The sequence below is a fragment of the Megalobrama amblycephala genome, linkage group LG22 (genome assembly GCF_018812025.1).
Source record: "Megalobrama amblycephala isolate DHTTF-2021 linkage group LG22, ASM1881202v1, whole genome shotgun sequence".
NCBI lineage: Eukaryota > Metazoa > Chordata > Actinopteri > Cypriniformes > Xenocyprididae > Megalobrama > Megalobrama amblycephala.
The window spans coordinates 8,658,478-8,678,278 of record NC_063065.1 but is presented as its reverse complement, the minus strand read 5'-3'; the positions used below and the strand labels follow the sequence as shown (position 1 = coordinate 8,678,278).

At 37.1% G+C, this 19,801-nt stretch overlaps 1 protein-coding gene across 4 annotated transcripts; it reads right to left on the bottom strand.

Annotated features, from left to right (window-relative positions):
* Nucleotides 1-4,197: 4,197 nt before the first annotated feature.
* ptbp2a (polypyrimidine tract binding protein 2a) lies at nt 4,198-19,423 on the bottom strand. 4 transcript variants are annotated; one of them, XM_048174465.1, is made up of 15 exons: nt 19,276-19,396; nt 18,138-18,165; nt 17,853-17,970; nt 15,690-15,759; nt 13,863-14,047; nt 13,589-13,729; nt 13,110-13,232; nt 12,840-12,950; nt 12,512-12,710; nt 11,346-11,461; nt 8,688-8,721; nt 6,215-6,307; nt 5,553-5,769; nt 5,392-5,469; nt 4,198-5,308 (listed from the first exon to the last, which is right to left on the bottom strand). In XM_048174465.1, the coding sequence occupies exons 3-15, from the start codon at nt 17,958-17,960 to the stop codon at nt 5,179-5,181; spliced, it is 1,605 nt and encodes a 534-aa protein (XP_048030422.1). In that variant the 5' UTR covers nt 17,961-17,970; nt 18,138-18,165; nt 19,276-19,396; the 3' UTR covers nt 4,198-5,178. The 4 variants fall into 4 exon arrangements, with proteins under 4 accessions (XP_048030422.1, XP_048030421.1, XP_048030423.1 ...); XM_048174464.1 differs by having other exon boundaries at nt 12,500-12,710; nt 19,276-19,395; XM_048174466.1 differs by lacking the exon at nt 17,853-17,970 and having other exon boundaries at nt 12,500-12,710; nt 19,276-19,423.
* Between the last annotated feature and the right edge of the window lie 378 nt (nt 19,424-19,801).

Below are 19,801 nucleotides of genomic sequence, written 5' to 3'. Positions count from 1 at the left end.
GTCAATGACAATTGTCAATTGTGTCACTCGTATTGTTTTGAATGGGAGAAAGTGAAACGCAATATGGCGGAATAGGTCCCGCCTTCTAAATAAGAGCCAGTTGCCGACTGGTAAAGTCTTCGCGTCACTTCAGCGGCCGTTAGAATCACCGGTTTCTATAGAAACAGTCAGACGCGCGCCTCCGAAGAGACGCGCATTTAGGTCTGCGCATGCGCATTAGCTTGATCCAGCCTGAAAATGCAGTTTTTTTTTGTCATGATTCGAGCGTTTAGAAACTACATTTATGAGCCGGCTGTTGTTAGATTTCATTGGTGATTTCAAATATGAAATTTAATCGTAAGGTTGGCGAACAGTTTTGGAGAACTTGATGTTTCCCCATTCAAAGAGATTGCATGATGCCCAGGATGCCCGAGAGGCGTTTCAAAGATGGCCGCCGAGTGAAATGACTTGTCTTAAAGGGACTTTGATAATATGTATACAGTGTATATTTATTATATATATGTATACAACATACATTATATTGCATCTGACATATACGTACAAGTCAACTTGAGCTTGAAGTCAAATGCTAGTCATAATGTGTTGTGAATACTTATTTTCCTTAACGACACACTAAAACATCGACAAAAATGTAAAAAAAAAAAAAATCATATTTAAAAACCCTGAAAGCAATGTAGTGTTCCGGCCCACATCTGGTCCGCATGTAATCCACATGTGTCAGATGTGGACCGGATCTGGGCCACACTATGTTGCTGTCTGGGAAGTTATGAAGTAAAATATCTAGCTTCCATATTAAATTTAAGAAGAAAGTGTAAATTGGCGTCGCGTCGGTTAAGTTTTTTTCGTAAGTTGAATAGAGAAGGCGTAGGATGTAACGTAAGCTTTTTAAACTCTGAGAGTTTTACACTTTCTTCGTAAGTTGAATACGCAAGTCGGTCTGGTGGAAGCTAGATATTTTACTTTTTTACACAAGAGCATCGCTTCGCTTCGGAAGGACTTTATTAATCAGTGGTATATTTCAGGTATGTGTTTAGCACTGAAAAGAACATTATCGAAAAGTGGTAAATGAGCTAACCGACATGTAACTTTGTTCTACATCAAGACATCAGGTGTACATCTCCTCACCAAAGGTTTTATTCAAGGCAAGAAGCATTTATATGGAAAACAAAAGGCCAGTGGAGAAGAACACCTCCCTCCCCGTGCCAGCGTAATGGCGGGTGGATACAGATGTCTGGAGCACATGATTCACGCTCCAGACGAGGTATTGATTTGGTCTGGGTCCCTGCTCTGATTTATTGTGTCATTTTTGTTTATAAAGGTAGATCGAGAACACGAGTGTTTCGATTTAAGTGTGCAAAATAAAAGCAGCGTGGAGCAACGCTGCCGTCTGGCCTGTGATGAATTGCAGCATCCGGAGCCCAACTTTGAAAAAGGCTAGAGGATTGTCTTCATCAGACAAGGCAAGACAGGACGTCCATCACAGTACGACCATCCAACAGAGACTCAATAACGGCACAGAGCGAGAAAGCGGTGAAATGAAGGAATGCTGAAGGGGGAGTTGAAAAGCCTTGTTTTAGGCAAAGAAACGAAACTTTTGGGCCCATGTGAATAGTGGTTTAAGCCTTCAGACTTGAAGGAGACTATGAAATATTGAATGGAAATATACATTTTCACATTAAGGTTTTATTGCATGTGACGCTGGTTTGTTTTTCAAATCTGGTCTTTTGCATCAGCATGATGCCAAGAAACACTCTTATAGAACTGTTCATGTGGAAAGGGTTTGTTGCAGAAGGAGACAGAAAATTGGAAATTTTGCCTCTGCTTAGGTCCATTATGATATCTCACCCAGAGATTTCATAATGATGCACAATAAAGCATAAGCAATGGAGCATTACTGTGTTTTTACTCATATGGGTCATTGACTAATAAGGTTTTTAAAAGTGTAAAAAAAAGTAATTAATTTTGAAGTTTCATTAAGTGTTAATGAGATTGTGGTTGCTATAATCAATGTCATTTTTTACAAGATGTACAAAATTTGTCACCAAAAAAAGTCATTCGGTTTAACCAAAATACCCATGCTAACAGGCTGATATCTAGCTAGCTAGCAAAAGGACAATGAAACATTTTATATTCAGTACAAGTTTTTAAAATATTACAACATTTTCCATGTTTTATAGCGGTTGTACTGAATGACCTGATGTTTCGAGACATGCGTATGAGGAAGTGAAAACATACATTTTTCAAATAGTTAATAGAGAGTTAATTAGTTTGCTTTATGACCATGTGGCCCTTTGCAGGTGTCTGAATGATGTCACATCCATATAACTTGATCCAAAATGGTCCCTTTATATTGGTTACACCGAATTACATCAATGAAATTCATTTTTCCGGAATTTTTTCTCATAAAGCAATGACTTCTACACATAATTTTAATACCATTTTGCACTATGTTGATATATGATTTTATCAAAATACCTTTATATGTAGTAAAATATAATTAAAACCTTTTGGATTCAATAAAAGCAATCAAGTTGTACTACCTTACATACTTTGGATGTCATTTGTTTGTTTTTTATTATTAAAGGCCTTTGGACAAAATTGACCCATATATTCACGTCATTGACCCATATATTCATGTACAAGCTGTGTCCGAAATCATTCAATCAATCGCTATTCACTATATACTCTTGTTTTCACAGTGATGCCATAGAAGAACCATTTTTGGTTGCACGAAGTGTACAGTTTTTAAAGGGTTAGTTCACCCAAAAATGAAATTTCTGTCATTAAGTACTCACCCTTGTGTCGTTCCAAACCCACAAGAGTTTCGTTCATATTAAAAACAAATTGAATGTTGATTCATTCAAGGTCCAGAAAGGTATTAAAGACATTGTTAAAAAAGTCAATGTGACTACTTAAGTGACAAAAACTTTTTGTGCGCAAAAACAAAATACTGAGCCGGCATTCGGACGTAAACACAGAAGCACTGAACTGCGTCAACTGCAGACGTCTGACAGGGTAGAGAAGAAGTTGAATAAAGTTATTTTTGTTTTTGCGCACAAAAAGTATTCTTGTTGCTTCATAACATTAAGGTTGAACCACTGCAGTCACACTGACTATTTTAAAAATGTCTTCAGTACCTTTCTGGACCTTGAAAGATGGCAATTAAATTGCTTTCTATGGGGGATAAAAAAAACAACAACTTGGATTTCATCAAAAAATATCTTAATTTGTGTTCTGAAGATGAACGAGGGGTCTTACAGGTTTGGAAAGACATGAGGGTGAGTAATTAATGACAAATTTCATTTTTGGGTGAACTAACCCTTTAATAGAACCATTTTTTTAGCGTTATGGACATTTTAATAAATCGAAGAACCTTTTTCCACTATAAAGAACCTTTTGTGCAGTGGAAAGATTCCATGGATGTTAAAGTTTCTTCATGGAAGCATTGATGCCAATAAAGAACCTTTTATTTTGTAGCAAACACTACATTGTTTACTACATGAAGAACGAATGAGTGAATTTGAACACTACTGCACATTATGCGTGACATCACATCTGGAATGGCGAGAAACTTAAAAAATGGATCTGAAACAAATCTCGAGTTCAATCTTCAGATCTGGCTTGTAAAAGATTTCATGCATTTCAGACTACAACAGACAAAAGATCTTTTGAACACTTGGTCAACCACTCAATATCACAACTGAGGTAGTTATGAATTGCTTGGTTCTACAGGAATACTATTCTAGAAAAAAATTATTTGAAAAACTTATCTGAAATGAAATGAAGGTTGTTTTAAAGGTTTATGCAAAATTATGGGTTAAAATAAATGCCACCACTTTAAAAGAAAAAGGTCATGTGATTGCTGAGAACTTCACAGTAAGGATCATTGTTTTTAATAGCGGAAGGGCAGGAGCACATGAACATGTTATACAGAATCAAGTGTCAACTGAAGGGATCAACTAAAAGGCAAAGCAATAATCCTGGAAGGATGAAGCGAAAAGGATTTACAGGGTGGGAAATGTTTTTAACACTAACATATCCAAACAAATATCTTTATCCAAATCTGTTTTGCCAAAACCACTGACACTTCAAACTTCCTGAAGTTTTTCCCACCCTGAAAGAGAACAAGATGCCAGAACCATAAAAGTAGTGAACAAACAAGAGTGAGGGGCGGAAGAGAGACAGAGAGAGAGTGAATGCAGAACTACACAAGTGTTTATTGAGCATGCCACGGGTAAAAACAGAAAATAGGAAGGAAAAAGAGAAATCAAAACACACAACCAAGTCGACCTTCCCGCTTTTGTTAGAAAAAAATCTTTTAATTGTGCCACATCCAAACTATGCCGAATAATACATTCCTACAGATGTTTAAAAAAATACACAAGGATTCTTTTGTTCCTCTAAAACAAATCATAGTGTGGATTGCCAATCAATATTATTCTCATTCTCGCCTGTTCACGGGTCTGCTCTCTTCTGAAAAGTGAAGTAAACTGCTCGATCTTGGAGTAAATTAAGACTATAGGCACATAAACTTTGGTCCCTTCTACCGTAGTCGTCTTTCCAAATCACACAAAGAAGTGATTTCCAATCCATGCAACACTATGAATAATGATTTCCCTTCAAATAACGTGAGGTTTGGTTGGATTGTTGAGTTAAGAGTGGGCCTAACATCTCAGTGACGAACACTAGAGAATCACAGGTTTATTTACAATTCTTAAATCAAAACATCACAGCCATTAAGAATTGAACAAACATAAAATACGCAAAAAAAGGAAAACGTTTCAAAGGCTTTTACACACTATACAGATCAGACACGAGGAATTTTTTTTCTTAACAAAACTTAGTGTAATATCTCACGCTCGGAGGACTGCCTGTGTTTGAGAAAATGAAGTATGAAAAGATTTCTGTAAGTTTTGTAAGGCACATTCTTTTCTGCTTATTATAAGAGGTTCAGCCTTTACACCACGACACCCTTCCGCCACTCAAGAGCATATGTGTCAGAAGCGCCGGTAAGAGGGAAACGGGGTAAGAAAAATGTCCTCGAAAACAGTCACAATATTTCCTTTTTCAACATCATCTTGAGGAATGAAACTTGGGTAAAGAAACTCAAAATTGTGGTCCCCAGTGTATTTGAACAGTCAACGGGTAACGCTTGAAAAGAAGACCTTCTGGGTTCCTTTAGATGGTTGATTTGGAGAAGGAGACCTTCAGGTGGTGGTTATTACCCATGTTGTAATTGTGGAGGTCGATCAGGCATTGAATAGCTTCTTCAATGGTTGTCATCTGAATTAGGGCCATTTTATGATCTCTGAAGAGAAAAAGCCCGGCAAAAACGGTCACAAGAGTGAAAGAAAAGGCAGACGGTGAGGAGCTAAATGGCGACGTACTTACTGGAAAAACTTGAAAGCTTTCACAGTGCCACCGGAATTGGAGAACAGGACTCTGAGGTCTTCTTCAGTTATGTCTTGCCTTCAAAACATGACAGAAAAATGACTTAGTTCTGCGACGACTGACATAAAGATTGACAAGTGCCGAAGAGCACTTTTACTCACGGGATGTTTGACAGATGCAGCGTGGCAGAAGGAGGGAAGATGTTCTGGAAGTTCTTGGAGCCAGGCTTTTTGAAACGATGCAGTGGTGAGTTTGTGAAGTCTTTGGTGAGACCCTGGTCATCTAAACCGTCTCTCGGTAACTGAACGGTCTGATGCTTCGACATCGTAACGCGAATGATCTTTGAATACATCTTCTGACCGTTTAGATGGCTCATGGCTGAGGTACAACCAAAGAGAAATGAGAAAGATTTAGAGAATCGTGACATAATGTGCAGACAAAATCCACAACAGTTGGGGTCAGTAAGATTTTTTTAATGTTTGTGAAAGAAGTCTCTTATGCTCACCAAGACTGCATTTATTTGATCAAAAATAAGAGTTTTTCAGATGTTTTTATTATTAATTAATATTAATGAGCCCCACCCACACTGCCTTGGGAAAAAAGTTGTTTAAGAGGCGGCAAAAGCTATTAGATTTTAATGAAAACATTTTTCTTTTGAATGAATCTACAATAAAACCAAGACATTTATTCTGAATGTAAAACAGAGTCTATTTTCATTTGACGTCATCTTTAAAGAGTGGATGCAACTGGATTTGACTGGAGTGTAAACTCAGCCGTGACAATAACTGTTGTGCTGTTTAGGATGTTTCATTATGCATCTTACCAAGCTGAGCCTGGTTCATATCAGCCATCTGTATCAGTGCGCTGTCTTTCTTATTAAAAAGAATCTTCACACGCTGCACGTCCCCATAAACTCCTGCGAACACAGCAGCCAGCAGCCAGAGAAGAAGCGAGAGAGGGAGGAAAAAGTGAGGAGTGAGACACAGCGAGTGGGAAGACAGAACGACAGAATCAAAGAACGTTCATCGAAATGGAGAAAGCTAATCACAACCTGACAGAAGACTCTGATATATACACCCTCAAATTCTAAATAAATTAAGAACTAAGATGGGACATAAAAACTGTGCAAACTTAACCAAAGATTACATGCACTGAAACAAATTATATACTTCAAAAGACTGAAAAAAAAATAGAGCAAAAGACTTTTACTCTAAAAGCCAATTAATGGTAATGGTTTAAAGTCAACATGAAATGGCATTTACGATCCATTTTTACTTCCATAATGTATTTCCAAGAACATTCAACAAGAAAAAAAAAATAATAATGTAGGGCTGGATTTGAATCCATTCAGAATTGATTAATAACTTAAAGTGGACGTTCTATGCTACAACAGAGTCTGAATGTGAGTTTTTAGTCGATTGTGAAGAGCTCCACAATCACCAGTACCTACTTTTGAGGCTACATTTAAATGTAGAGTTCATTGTTATTATGAAGTTGAAAGGATAAAAATTAACCCAAAAATGAAAATTCTGTTTACCCTTCGGCTGTTACAAACCTGTATGAATGTCTTTCTTCTGCTGAACACAAATACAAAAGATATTTTGAAGAATATGGGTAAGCAAAGAGTTGATGGGCTCCATTGACTTCCATAGTATTTTTTTTTCCCACACTATGGAAGTCAGTGGTACGGAAGAGGATTAGGGCCAAGCAATAATAAAAAATTAAAACCATCTCGAGATTAAAGTTGTTAAATTTCGGAAAAAAGTCGAAATAAAATGTTGAGAATAAAGTCATTAAATTACGAGAAAAAAGTTGTTAAATTATGAGAACAAATTCGTTAAATTATGAGAAAAATGTCGTTAAATTTCGAGAAAAAAGTCGAGATAAAATGTTGAGAATAAAGTCATTAAATTACGAGAAAAAAGTTGTTAAATTACGAGAACAAATTCGTTAAATTATGAGAAAAATGTCGTTAAATTTTGAGAAAAAAGTTGAGATAAAATGTTGAGAATAAACTCATTAAATTCAGAGAAAAAAAAAAGTTGTTAAATTTCGAGAAAAAAGTCGAGATAAAATGTTGAGAATAAAGTCATTAAATTACGAGAAAAAAGTTGTTAAATTACGAGAACAAATTCGTTAAATTATGAGAAAAATGTCGTTAAATTTTGAGAAAAAAAGGCGAGATAAAATGTTGAGAATAAACTCGTTAAATTCCGAGAAAAAAACAAGTTGTTAAATTTCGAGAAAAAAGTCGAGATAAAATGTTGAGAATAAAGTCATTAAATTACGAGAAAAAAGTTGTTAAATTACGAGAACAAATTCGTTAAATTATGAGAAAAATGTCATTAAATTTTTTTTTTACTCGTAATTTAATGACTTTATTCTCAACATTTTATCTCGACTTTTTCTCGAAATTTAACGACTTTTTTTCTCATAATTTAACGAATTTGTTCTCATAATTAACGACTTTTTTCTCATAATTTAATGACTTTATTCTCAACATTTTATCTCCACTTTTTTCTCGAAATTTAACGAGTTTTTTCTCGTAATTTAACGAGTTTATTCTAAACATTTTATCTCAACATTTTTCTGGAAATTTAATGAGTTTTTTCTCGTAATTTAACAAGTTTATTCTCAACATTTTATCTCGACTTTTTTCTCGAAATTTAACAACTTTAATCTCGAGATGGTTTTATTTTTTTATTATTGCTTGGCCCTAATCCTTTTCCGTACAGTGGGGCCCATCAACTGTTCCGTTACCAATATTCTTCAAAATATCTTCTTTTGTGTTCAACAGAAGAATGTATACAGGTTTGGAACAACTTGAGGGTGAGTAAAAGATGACAAAATATTCATTTTTGGGTGAACTATCCCTAAGCAGCAACAACTATTGGTAAAATTTTAGAGAAGTTCCCTCAACAATGAATCAATAGCTATTTGACTATTGGTCACAATAATAAACCAATATATCAAAACAAAAACAAGTTTTGACCAATATTTTGAACAAGTATTGACTAAATCAGCTCTTTAACATTGAGCTTACAGATAAAGTTTTTTTTTAACTAAATAAAGTCTAAAAGCAAAAATGAAAAAAATATCAGAAACTGCATGGGTTATCAGACACGTAAAATCTATCTATAATCAATGGTCAGTATCTACAGGAACATGTATTATTAATGTCAATTGGGTCAATTTTCATTTCATGTTGACTTTAAATAAAATAACTAAAAGCACATGAACAATAATAAGAATAACAGAAATCAAACAAAAAAAATGTAGAGCTAACGAGAACATACCGAAGAGGGTAAACAGACTGTGGGGCGTAACCATCTTTAGAAGGAGAGAGGAGCAAGCGGACAGAGAGAAGAGTCGAGGAAGAGCGGAGATGAACAGATCATCCATAACGGAGGGTGGTTTCCGCAGAATGGTGAAGTGGTCATGGATCATGGTTCAGGGCGGTTAATTGGGGGGTCCGAAGTTTTGTTCAAGCAAAAAAAAGCATGAACAACGAGGTATGGTCAAGGTGTGGCAAGAAGAAGGGACCAAAAAGAAAAAAAAAACAGGATATGAGGGGAAAAAGAAAGAGAGAGAGAGACAGAGGGGGAGAGAGACAGGATGGAAGAGAGGGACAAAATCAAAAATGGAGAAAAGAGGGGGAAGCAAATGCAGAATATGAATAAAGGGGGGACAAAAAATATAATACAGGTCAGTACACAGGAAATGCAGGAGTTTGGTCAGAGAATGGCTGCTTTATGCATTTACACATTATCTCAGCAAATAATTGTGCCAAATGTAGTTACCCAGTACCAGGGTAAGGATACATTATACCAAAAAATAAAAAGAAGAATCTGATAATGATAACAATGATCTGAATACCGGCAGAGTTATGAAGTTTTAAAGATGCATGCAGGAGATTGAAGATCAGGAAAAGCCGAAAGCGTCACAGTTTCAAGCATTTGGTTCACAGAGTTTTACCCGGTTCTTTGTGATTGCCATGCTTGTGTGGACATGAAAACCACCTTTTAAAGTTATGGTGTGAACAGACAAAGTTACAATTGACCTCACAGCAACACGTGCAGTCTGACGTTTAAAGAACACAAATATTTGTTGATTTTATCAGATGAGCAGAGGGGTAATGCCACATCCATGGTTCACTAGCTTTGACAGAGTGAGAGACGGCGAGTTTATAGAGAAAAGAGAGAGAATGAGACGCTATGTGGAACTTCAGGTACAACCGAGAAAGTTGTCAAACCATACAGAGACAAGCACTAACGGATTCAGATAATAAAATTAATGAGTTTGTTGTTATGATAATAAACAAGTGGGTTTAAGAAAGACACAAAGAAATGCCTAGATCATATTTAACCCCAAAATTAAAAGTAAAAAATATGAAATTAAGTAGGGCTGCACGATATATCGCATGAGATTGTCACGCGCATTTCGTCAGTAAAGCCGGTTCCCTGATTACCGCTAAATCGGCATCACCTGCTTTCAAATGGAGCGGCATTTAATAGACAGAACCGTAGATCACTGAAAAGCCACGCAATATCGCGTTCATATCGCAGATGAATCGCCTTCGATAATGAACGCGATATTGCGTGGCTTGTCCGTGAACTATGGCTCTGTCTATTAAATGCCGCTCCATTTGAAAGCAGGTGATGGCGGATTAGCGGTAATCAGGGAACCGGCTTTACTGACGAAATGCGCGTGACAATCTCATGCGATATATCGTGCAGCCCTAAAATTAAGCCTTTATTTAAAAGAAAAAAAATGAAAATTAAGCCGTTATTGTTTTTCCCCCTACTAGTCACTAATATATAACCCCTAATAATCGACTGATCATTAGTCAGCGAGAAGAGGCTTAGTCAACCAAAATTTTATTACTCGTTACCCTAGATAAATGTGGGCTATTCAAGTGTGTGAAAGCTGAATAGTAGCGCGCTTACTGCATGACAGCTTAAATGGAGGCGCCGGTGTGATCACTTGCACTTTAAAATACTCATTTTAAAATGACTTAATGTCATTTTTGGTCATACAGATAAGAGTAATACATCTTTTGAATCTGTGAAGAGTCTACTTTTATTTATGTGCACTCGCAATAACAAAACGAAAATGAAAACAAACAGGGTGCGCTTTCTGCTGTCTCTCTTTGTGAATTTCGGCACGCCAAAAAAGAAGAATAAAACGAACCTCCATGTAAACTTGCCTCACAGACATGAAAAATATATGTATAGAAAGCGAAATGTATACTTTTAAATGAACCAATTCAAATGGAAAACAAATATTCTTAGGTTATGTAATCCGTATGAAATGTGCATATCGGCGCATCGACTACTGCGGAGATGATGAGTCAGCATCGTCGACTTCATCACTACAGCCGAAAACGTAGTAAACATTATCGATAAATTATTCAAATGTTTAGACAGTCTCCTTCTTGTTTTTCATGACAAAAATTCATAATCATTGCTTCTGCCGGTGCGCTGCTGCAAGCTTTATGCATGTGCTTGAGCACTGATTAGGGTACGACGGCATTAAAAGGCTCTTCATTATCGTTTATATGGTTTGTTAATAAATGTGCGACCAGAACATTTTTATTCGAGGGCAGCCCTAATATATATATATATATATATATATATATATATATATATATATATATATATATATATATATATATATATATATATATATATATATAAAATAGGTTATATATTTAAAAGATTTTTTTAATTTAAAAATTAAAAACTTTTTTATTTTTGGGTTTAAATATGACCAGGGAATTTCAGTTAAGTTTTAGTTAACTTTTTGTATGCTTTACAAGTACAGAGTTAATGTACAAGGCAAAATCATTTATAAGTGAAGTAAGTGGCACTTTCTGAGTCCAAACATATACCATGGCATGAGAAACAGAAAAATGTAAATGCAAGGGAGAAGCTGAGATGTAATAGTACACTGACCTCTTCGTTTAGATTGCTAACGAGCAGCACTCCGCTGGCCCCCGTGTGCCCGGACAGAGCGACTCTTCCAGCTGCGGCCGCAGCAGCAGCGGCCGCACTCAACGGGCTCAGAGCACCTGGAAACACACAGGTAGGTATAAACAGGCATTCTAGACCAGAAGTTAAATTACATACATGAACATAGCACAAAACTGCAAAATTTGTAGAGTGATGCTAGGTAATAGGTAATCATTTGGTCAACTTTACCTATAGAGAAAAGTTTAAGAAAGTGGCATAGCCATCATCCCATGTCTGTTTAAGCTATGACAGCCAATAAAAGCTGAATTACATACAGGTAAAACATATTAGTCCTTTATCCTGATGTGAAAGGGACCAGGTTAAGACCATGCAGGATTTTAAAACCTAATAATTTTAAGCCTAATATCAATAAAATACCTGCTTGATTACGTGGCAGGGGAAATGTCAAATTGCATTTTAAATTAAGAGGTCTTATGAGCAGATCTCTGAGAAAAGGTCACTCAAGCACTCAGAGACACAGGCCTACATGACATTTTACAGTACTTAAGAGCACATTCCAATTATATTCAGTCTTTCATAAACACAGCTTTCTATTTTCATTTTCACACTATTCAGACAGAGTTCAATCAATGACGCTGATTGAAATACTGTCCTTATTCAGCGGCGCTCAGAATCAATCACGTCTTAAATGGATGATGGTTTTGGTGACAAACAGTGTTTAGAATTAAACAGACAACCAATGATCATTTTTTCAACTTGAGTACACAGCGGATAAATAGTCTTGCTTTTTAAGCATCTCGTGCCATGAGTGTCACATTTTTAAGATGTTGTGTCTAGCTTAAAAAAAAGTTCTTTTGAAAGACATACTTGAGTAAACACTCCAGTGTGTTTAGCATAGCTCTGGACTGAACGTCACTGGTAAGTGTGTTCATGCTAATTTAATACTGAAAATATTTTTAATGACAATCGGCTGTATTAACAGTTCTCAAATGTCTATATTCTTCATGTCAATGCAGACAGAAAATGTGCAAAAATAGTATTTCCTTTCACGCAACGAGGGTGCGCAAAGGCATGTGAATGAAGACAATAAACACTGGATGACATACAAAATAGATAGTAAAAAAAGAGCCAAGTACCTGGGATCTTACCGAGCAGGGAACTGGAGTCTTTACTCAGGGCAGAGACCATAGAGGTATCCAGAGAAGGCTGCCCATCTCCAGCAGGAAGCTCCGGTCTGGTGTAGTCCCTGCTCTTATCGTTATTGTATTTCACATTCAGGTTGACGAGTTTTGAGTAGTCTATCCGAAGGGTACAGCAGGAATTGTATATGTTCTGACCATCTAGAGCCTAGAAGAAAACAGAAAAAGATAGAAAAAAGAGCAAGGTGGAGAGAGAGACAGAGAGAAAGAATGTGTCGTCTTCGTAGAGCACTAAAAACGTGCTTTTCACATGAACTTCCGCTGAGAGCAAACCCACCCCTTTAGCTTGCTGCGCATTGGTTGGATCGTTGAACTGCAACAGGGCCTGAAACTGATTGTTCTTGGTGAATGTGATGATTTTCATGACGGTGCCAAACTTTGAGAAGATCTATTGACAGAGAAAGCAGAGCATTGAGGGGAGCTATCAACAGAGGGAAAAAGACATTACAAAAAAAACAGAATTAACACACACAGCATCAACAGGACATCAACTTGTCACCAATATAAACTGTCAATAAGAGGCTGATCCAAACTGTGGCTTTCCCACCTGCTGCAGCACATCCAGGGTGACGGGGTAAAACATGTTATCGATGATTATTCTCAGTACTGGACTGGAGGGCGCACCGCCACCGACACTCGAGTTGGACCCTGATGTGGGAGTACCACCTGACTGGAGATCAGACATAAGCACGATTCAGTAACTTGTCAAAGTTTGGTCCTCATTGCAACTCATTCGGGCCAAGAAATGCCCATTTAGACAGGAAGAAAGCTTATGAATTATATGTAAAGTAACCAACAACAGATTGTTTAGTTACTTTCCATTACTGTTATTTTTAATTAAATACCACAACAATTCACAGTCAAAACTTTGGGGTCAGTTTGATTTTTTTTTTTTTTATTAACTTATATTCATCAAAGATGCATTAAATTGATTAAAAGTGACAGTCCAAATTAGTGCTGTTGGATTTAAAGGTCAATTATCGTTTGAAGCATTTTGACTTGTGGATAAGTTAAGTAATTTGTTACCTGGTTTGAATTGTCAGTCTTGAGTTCTTTGTGATTAGAATACTGTATGTAGACAGGCATGCTACGGACGTGAGGCGTCACAGCTGAGTAATAATTGACCATTGTCATGGCAGCTTCCTCTGTGCTGAGCTCCAGAAACGCCTAAAGACAAAATTTATTTCAGTGAAGAGGTAAGATGAACTAGAAAATGTTACTCAGACTAGAAATAGCAAATGTCTCTCAAGAACCAACTCTGACAAAAGTGAAATTGAAAACATTTCAGCGGGCCATGCACCTGGTTTTTGCCTTTCAGTGTGAGGATATTGGTGACCTTTCCAAAAGGAAGCCCCAGGGCAATGATCTCTGTTTCTGAGACATCGTTGGGTAACTTTCTGATGTGTAGAACACGGGATGGTGGGGCATCGCCGACTCTGTCTTCAACTCGAAGTTTTTTGCTGTCACTGCCGTTTGATGTCGTATCTGCGTTGGCCAGAAAGAGGTCATTATACAGGGAATAAAGAGCAAAACAAATAAATAAAATATACCAAGATCATAGATGGAAAAGACCATTTACAGCCAAAACAGGCAATTTACTAAGGGAATTTATGTTTTAAAGCTTTTTAACAGTTATCGAGTTTGAATCATAAACTAGTTCTCAAAAGTAGGTTTTTGAAATAATCTCCAACATTTAACAAATAACAGTGGTGGTCCTAGAAGCAAAGTTGCTCAGAATGAGGAGCAGTTCTACTATATGGTATCAATGTCGTGAGCATGTGCGAAAAATCGCGTGAAATTCAATCCTTTACGCACATGAGAAAAACCCGAAGTTGCCCCCCGGTGGCCGATTTCTTTCGAATTTCTCACACGCCTCTAGGGCCATGAGTCAAACAGGCCAGCAAGTTTCATTCCAATCGGCCTCTGTTAAACTTGTCTGGCAGCCACTCGAACTTCATTGGCAACGGCGGCCGTGTTTTTCGAGAATTGCGGCACCTTGGACAAAGACACTGCATGTCGATCAGACTTGACTGTTGCGTAGCTATAGCCATTTTTGTTTTGTTTTTTCATTTTAGATGCTACCAAGTGGCCAGTGGCCGCGTCCTTTTTCAAGCGACCATAGACCGAGCCTATACATATATGTACCAAGTTTGGTGAAATTATCTCATTCCTTTCAAGAAGGATAGCCGTTTTAGTAAAAGTGGCCAGGCCCTCTTTTAAAATTTTGGCGTTCCGTCATGGACGTGAATCGAAATTTAAGTTGTTGTTTTTTTAGAATTATTGACAATTGGACTCCAAAGAATCTATCAGCACTGGTTTAGCTCCGATCGGGCGAAAAACCTAGGACTAGTTCGCAAAAGTAGGTTTTTCAAAAAATTCAAAATACCCAAAAATTCCGCCAGGGTCCGAGACGTACAGGGGTCCGAGACATTTTGTTCGTCTTGAGCCAACAATATAAGACACTTGAGCCTGTGACTAACGAGGAGTTATGAGCCATTACATACTTTTGATCGTTGTAGCGCCACCATTTGGGGCAAGCCTTGGTGACATTGTAGACATGGTGGGAACTACCATCCCTCAAAGTTTCAAGTCTCTGCGACTTACTGTTTGGTCTGCCCGATCACTTTCAGGGGAGAATGCTGAGCTTTGGAAATTCTAACAATTACAATAGGGTTTCAGTGCGATGTGCTTGAACCCTTAAAATCATAATGCCAACATCAGGATAAAGAAGTAAATGTTGATTAAACCACTGAACATAATGACGAATTGTACTTGAAGTTTCTCTTCTATTACACTTCACACACTTTCAATTGAAATTCTTCACAGAAGGAACCCGAGAAAGAAAATATTCCCTTAATCGTGTAAAGCCTTGCTTCTACTAAATAGGATAGTGAAAACTACTGTTGGAGAAGATGTAATAAGATGCAGAGCGCACATAATCGCAATTCCGATCACATGCTTTTAAGCGTGGGTGCCCACCTACAGGAGATCGTAAGGTTATTCCCAGATAGGATCATCTCAGATCAGATATCCCACTGAAACATCTGTTATAATTTGATTGTTTTAATGCTGTTCATGGTCGAGAAAACGGCATATTTTTGGGAAGAGGAAAGTCAGGGAAACTTACCGCTGATACTACTCAGCCCAGAACTGGGGCTGTTATACATGCCGCCGGACAGCAGCTCATCTGATCCTCTCTGCGGAGACACACAAAGAGAAAGATAAAATCCTGGCCTCCAATAAAGACATTCTCCCTTCACAATCCCCTCAACCAAACAATGAAATACAGCTCTCTACGGACAGCTTAAGGAATCACGGCACATAAAACACACGTCCAGGCGCTCCTGCCTTTCTGCCTTATTTTTCTAGATTGTTGCTTTAATCTTGTTGAGTCTAAGATGTCAGACACTGTCATCTCATCCTGAGCTGCCCACGTTCCCAAAGGGCCCAGACGCGATCGGGTCGCCGCTTGAAGTGCAGCTAAAAGTGAAGGATGGGATGGCAGGCAAATAACGAACCGGCGCAAAACCAAACTTCCTAATAGGATCATCTCAGGTTTGTGCCTCCCAAAAATTCCACCGAATTGTTCTTTATGGACGTGGCTTTTACGGCGCCAATAAACTCGCCGCCGCGTCTGCCTTCTGGGCATCGACACTACAAGCAATCAAGGGAATGGTGAAGTTTCACATCGAAATGACAGAAAGCAGAAGAATGCATTAAGAGATGGCAAGGTCTTAACAGACAAGCCTCAGCATCAAAACTGATTAGAAAGGAAGGAGAAAAAAAACATAACTTTAAAGCAATAAGATCAAATGCTTCTTTTTCCACCTGCTTTCCCAGAAAGACTGGTTAACATTGTTTTCCGGGGAGGAAAATTCTGTTGTTGGCAAACAAACCGAGTTAAAAGGCCTGTGTTCAGAAAGCATCTCTGAGAAAGAACAAGTTCTTCTCTAACTATCTCGGACATAAACTGCCCCCATTCAATTACTACCAGCCTAATTTTATGAAAAGCGGAGATGGAGACCTGTAACAGGCCTGTATCTAATATATAAGGGACAATTCTACATTTCCGCACAACACATTTCTTTCAGCGACAAAGAATCAGCCACATAATATCCAATAATGCACTTAAATGGCTTGGCAATTCTTTGTCCATTCAAAAACAAATTATGTTTGCATCACCCTAGGCTTCTTTGTCTTTTTTCTTGTGGCTTTGACGCCACACGATACGCAAATAAGTTTAAAAAAAGAGAGAGAGACAAATTATGCTCCTGACAGCAATACTAAAAATCATAGATTATATTTTAGAATGAGGTGAGAGTGAAATTGGCACATATTCTACCCTATATCTTACAAATAGGGACAGGACAGCAACAATTAAAGACAAAACTCCATATAAAAAAAATCACACTAATATATATACTGTATGTAATGTCTGATGTCAGCATTGAAATAAGGCCCCAGCCGACACCATCCTACTTATTATTAATAAGTAGGATGGTGACACAATTCCTAATTATTATTAATCTATCTTCAAAAAATGTTTGCGAGGGAATGGCGAATATCTTAAAAATTAGTTCACTTTCAAAAAAAAATTTCCTGATAATTTACTCACCCCCATGTCATCCAAGATGTTCATGTCTTTCTTTCTTCAGTCGAAAAGAAATTAAGGTTTTTGATGAAAACATTCCAGGATTATTCTCCTTATGACATGGGGGTGAGTAAATTATCAGGAAAATTTTTTTTGAAAGTGAACTAATCCTTAAAATGTGAGAATACTAATGTGCAAGTTTGTGGACTTGAAATGTACAGATTTTAGATCCTATCCTGGCTGTTTATGCCAATTTTTTCCATAATTAGCTGAATAAGAGTGAGATGACAGCATCACTGGTTATCTCAGAGTAGGTCTTACTACTAAATAAATAAAAAATTTCAGATATTGCCACCCAAACAAAGGAAATTTAAGGTAGCCATTGGCTTCCATTGTAGGAAAAAAAAAAAACTATGGAAGTCAATGGCTACTGTCAACTTTCAACATTCAACATGAGGGTGAGTAAACGATGACAGAATTTTCATTTTTGGGTGAACTATCCCTTTAAGGGTGGTTGGATTCCATACAACATGAATTTAAGAGGGAAAAAATGTAAACATTTGTACAATTTAATGCCTTAAAATAAGATTTAACAACTAATACAACTAGTTGTATGACAATTAATTGCATGCCAATTTTATAATCATGACAGCCCTATTATTAAATGTTTTATTATTATTAAAAAAAAAAATGCCCTACTTTGCTATGCAACAGTGGCAGAGGAAACTCCAGCACTGCTCTGGTATCCATGGGGTCAAATTTCTGTTGTGGTTTCCACTTGGACTCACCAGTGCAACAAACAGACATCTATTAAAAACTAAATTCCACAACATTATGATCATATTCATAGTAGTGTTGTACGGTTTCCTTTCCAGGTGGCTATTGCACTGCAAAATCCCTCATGAGGTTACTTAACTGTACCCATGCACCCATCCATCAGCCAGACTACATAACTGCACAAAGGATACCGAAAACAGTGTTTACCTTTACACCAACTGCGACGTCACCAATGCTGTTGAAAACAGAAATTTGATCAGACAGATATTAAACACCAGGAATTTACATGCAAGTTCAGGACTGAAAAAGACAGGGAAGGCTAGAAATCCTTTAATCTGAATCTTTTCAAATCCCCTCCATTATTTAATGACAACAAATTAAGCTGATGAACATTTCATAATTTCATCACTTTATCCCGCTCGTCTTCCAACGGGCCAGGAAATGTTGAAAAATGCTGTCTAGGTAGGCAGCTCACTAGGTTTCAGGACTATAAGGTTCAAAAAGGTTGTTCAGATATCTTGCAAAAACATTTTGAGAGTAAAATACTCAAAAATGCTGTTTAGGTAAGCAGGTTACTAGGTTATGAGACTCAAAAAAATAGTAACTAGGCAGGCAGATTACATGGTTTTGGTACCATGATGTCCAAAATGTAGTCTAGGTAGACAGGTTACTAGGTTTTGGGACTGTAATGTCCAGAATATAGTCTAGGGAGCAAGTTCACTAGGTTTTGACACACAGACCTAGAGAGTACAGACTTGGGCTAGTAGGTTGAATATAACTAATCAATCAAAAAAAAAAAAAAAAAACCTTTAAATGCAACTCAAGAAATGTTCTAACACTAAGAGGCTGATTGATAATATTAGTTTAATAAAATATTATTATTTCCAGGTATAAAAGCTAACGTGAGGCTAACAAAAGAAACAATTACAATCTAAATAAACCCATAATGAGGTCCACTGGGAAATGAAATCACATTCTAGCACATTAATATACTAATTACAAATTAAACTAGTAAAAAGACTTGTTTAATTAAACTCCTGTTTCATTTTGTGTGGACAACATGACCAAACAAACAGCTAGTGATGCTAACCTGCTAACGCATGCTTGCTGTTTTTGGCTCATTTTTGTTATGTTTACTAATTTGAGTTCTTGCGGATTTTATCTATTGACATGTTGTATAAGACAATACAACCGTTACAGTGAGATTATAAATGTACAAGTGTTTAAGTACAGCGTTAGCGTGTTAGCAGCGTTAGCATTTCAATAAGTGTGAATACACTCTTCTAATTCACATTTAAATGTTTATTTTATATACATATGAATGAAGAGCGTTTTTAATGCTCACCCGTCCATTTCTGGTGATCTGTGTAAAAAATAAACCCGCTGAAGAGTGAGTGTGTGTGTGTTATTCCTCCTCACTGGCTTTAGCTCAGTCACACAAACACACACACACACACACACACACACACACCAGTGACAAAATGGAGGCGGAAACTGAGACACGAGGAAACACACACACCTACTGTAAACACACAATACGAGATACACACCTACTGTAAACTCAAAAGACCATTTACTATAAGCCTGTAATATATAAAATAATGCAGGTAGCCAAATATTAAACACAAACACACCTAGGCTACTGTAAATAGCCTACTGTAAAATAATATTTTATTGTAAACCAGCAACACATAAAATGTTAAAGGTAAGAAAGTTCAATTGCTCAGTGCTCCTTCCTTCAAATCTCAGGTGACTATATTTTAGTTTTTTCCACAGATGGAATTCCCCCTAAAATCCATCTGAGAAATAAAATGCACAATGAGAATATTTCATTGGACAACTCAACAACTTCTATTGTTGGGACAACCATT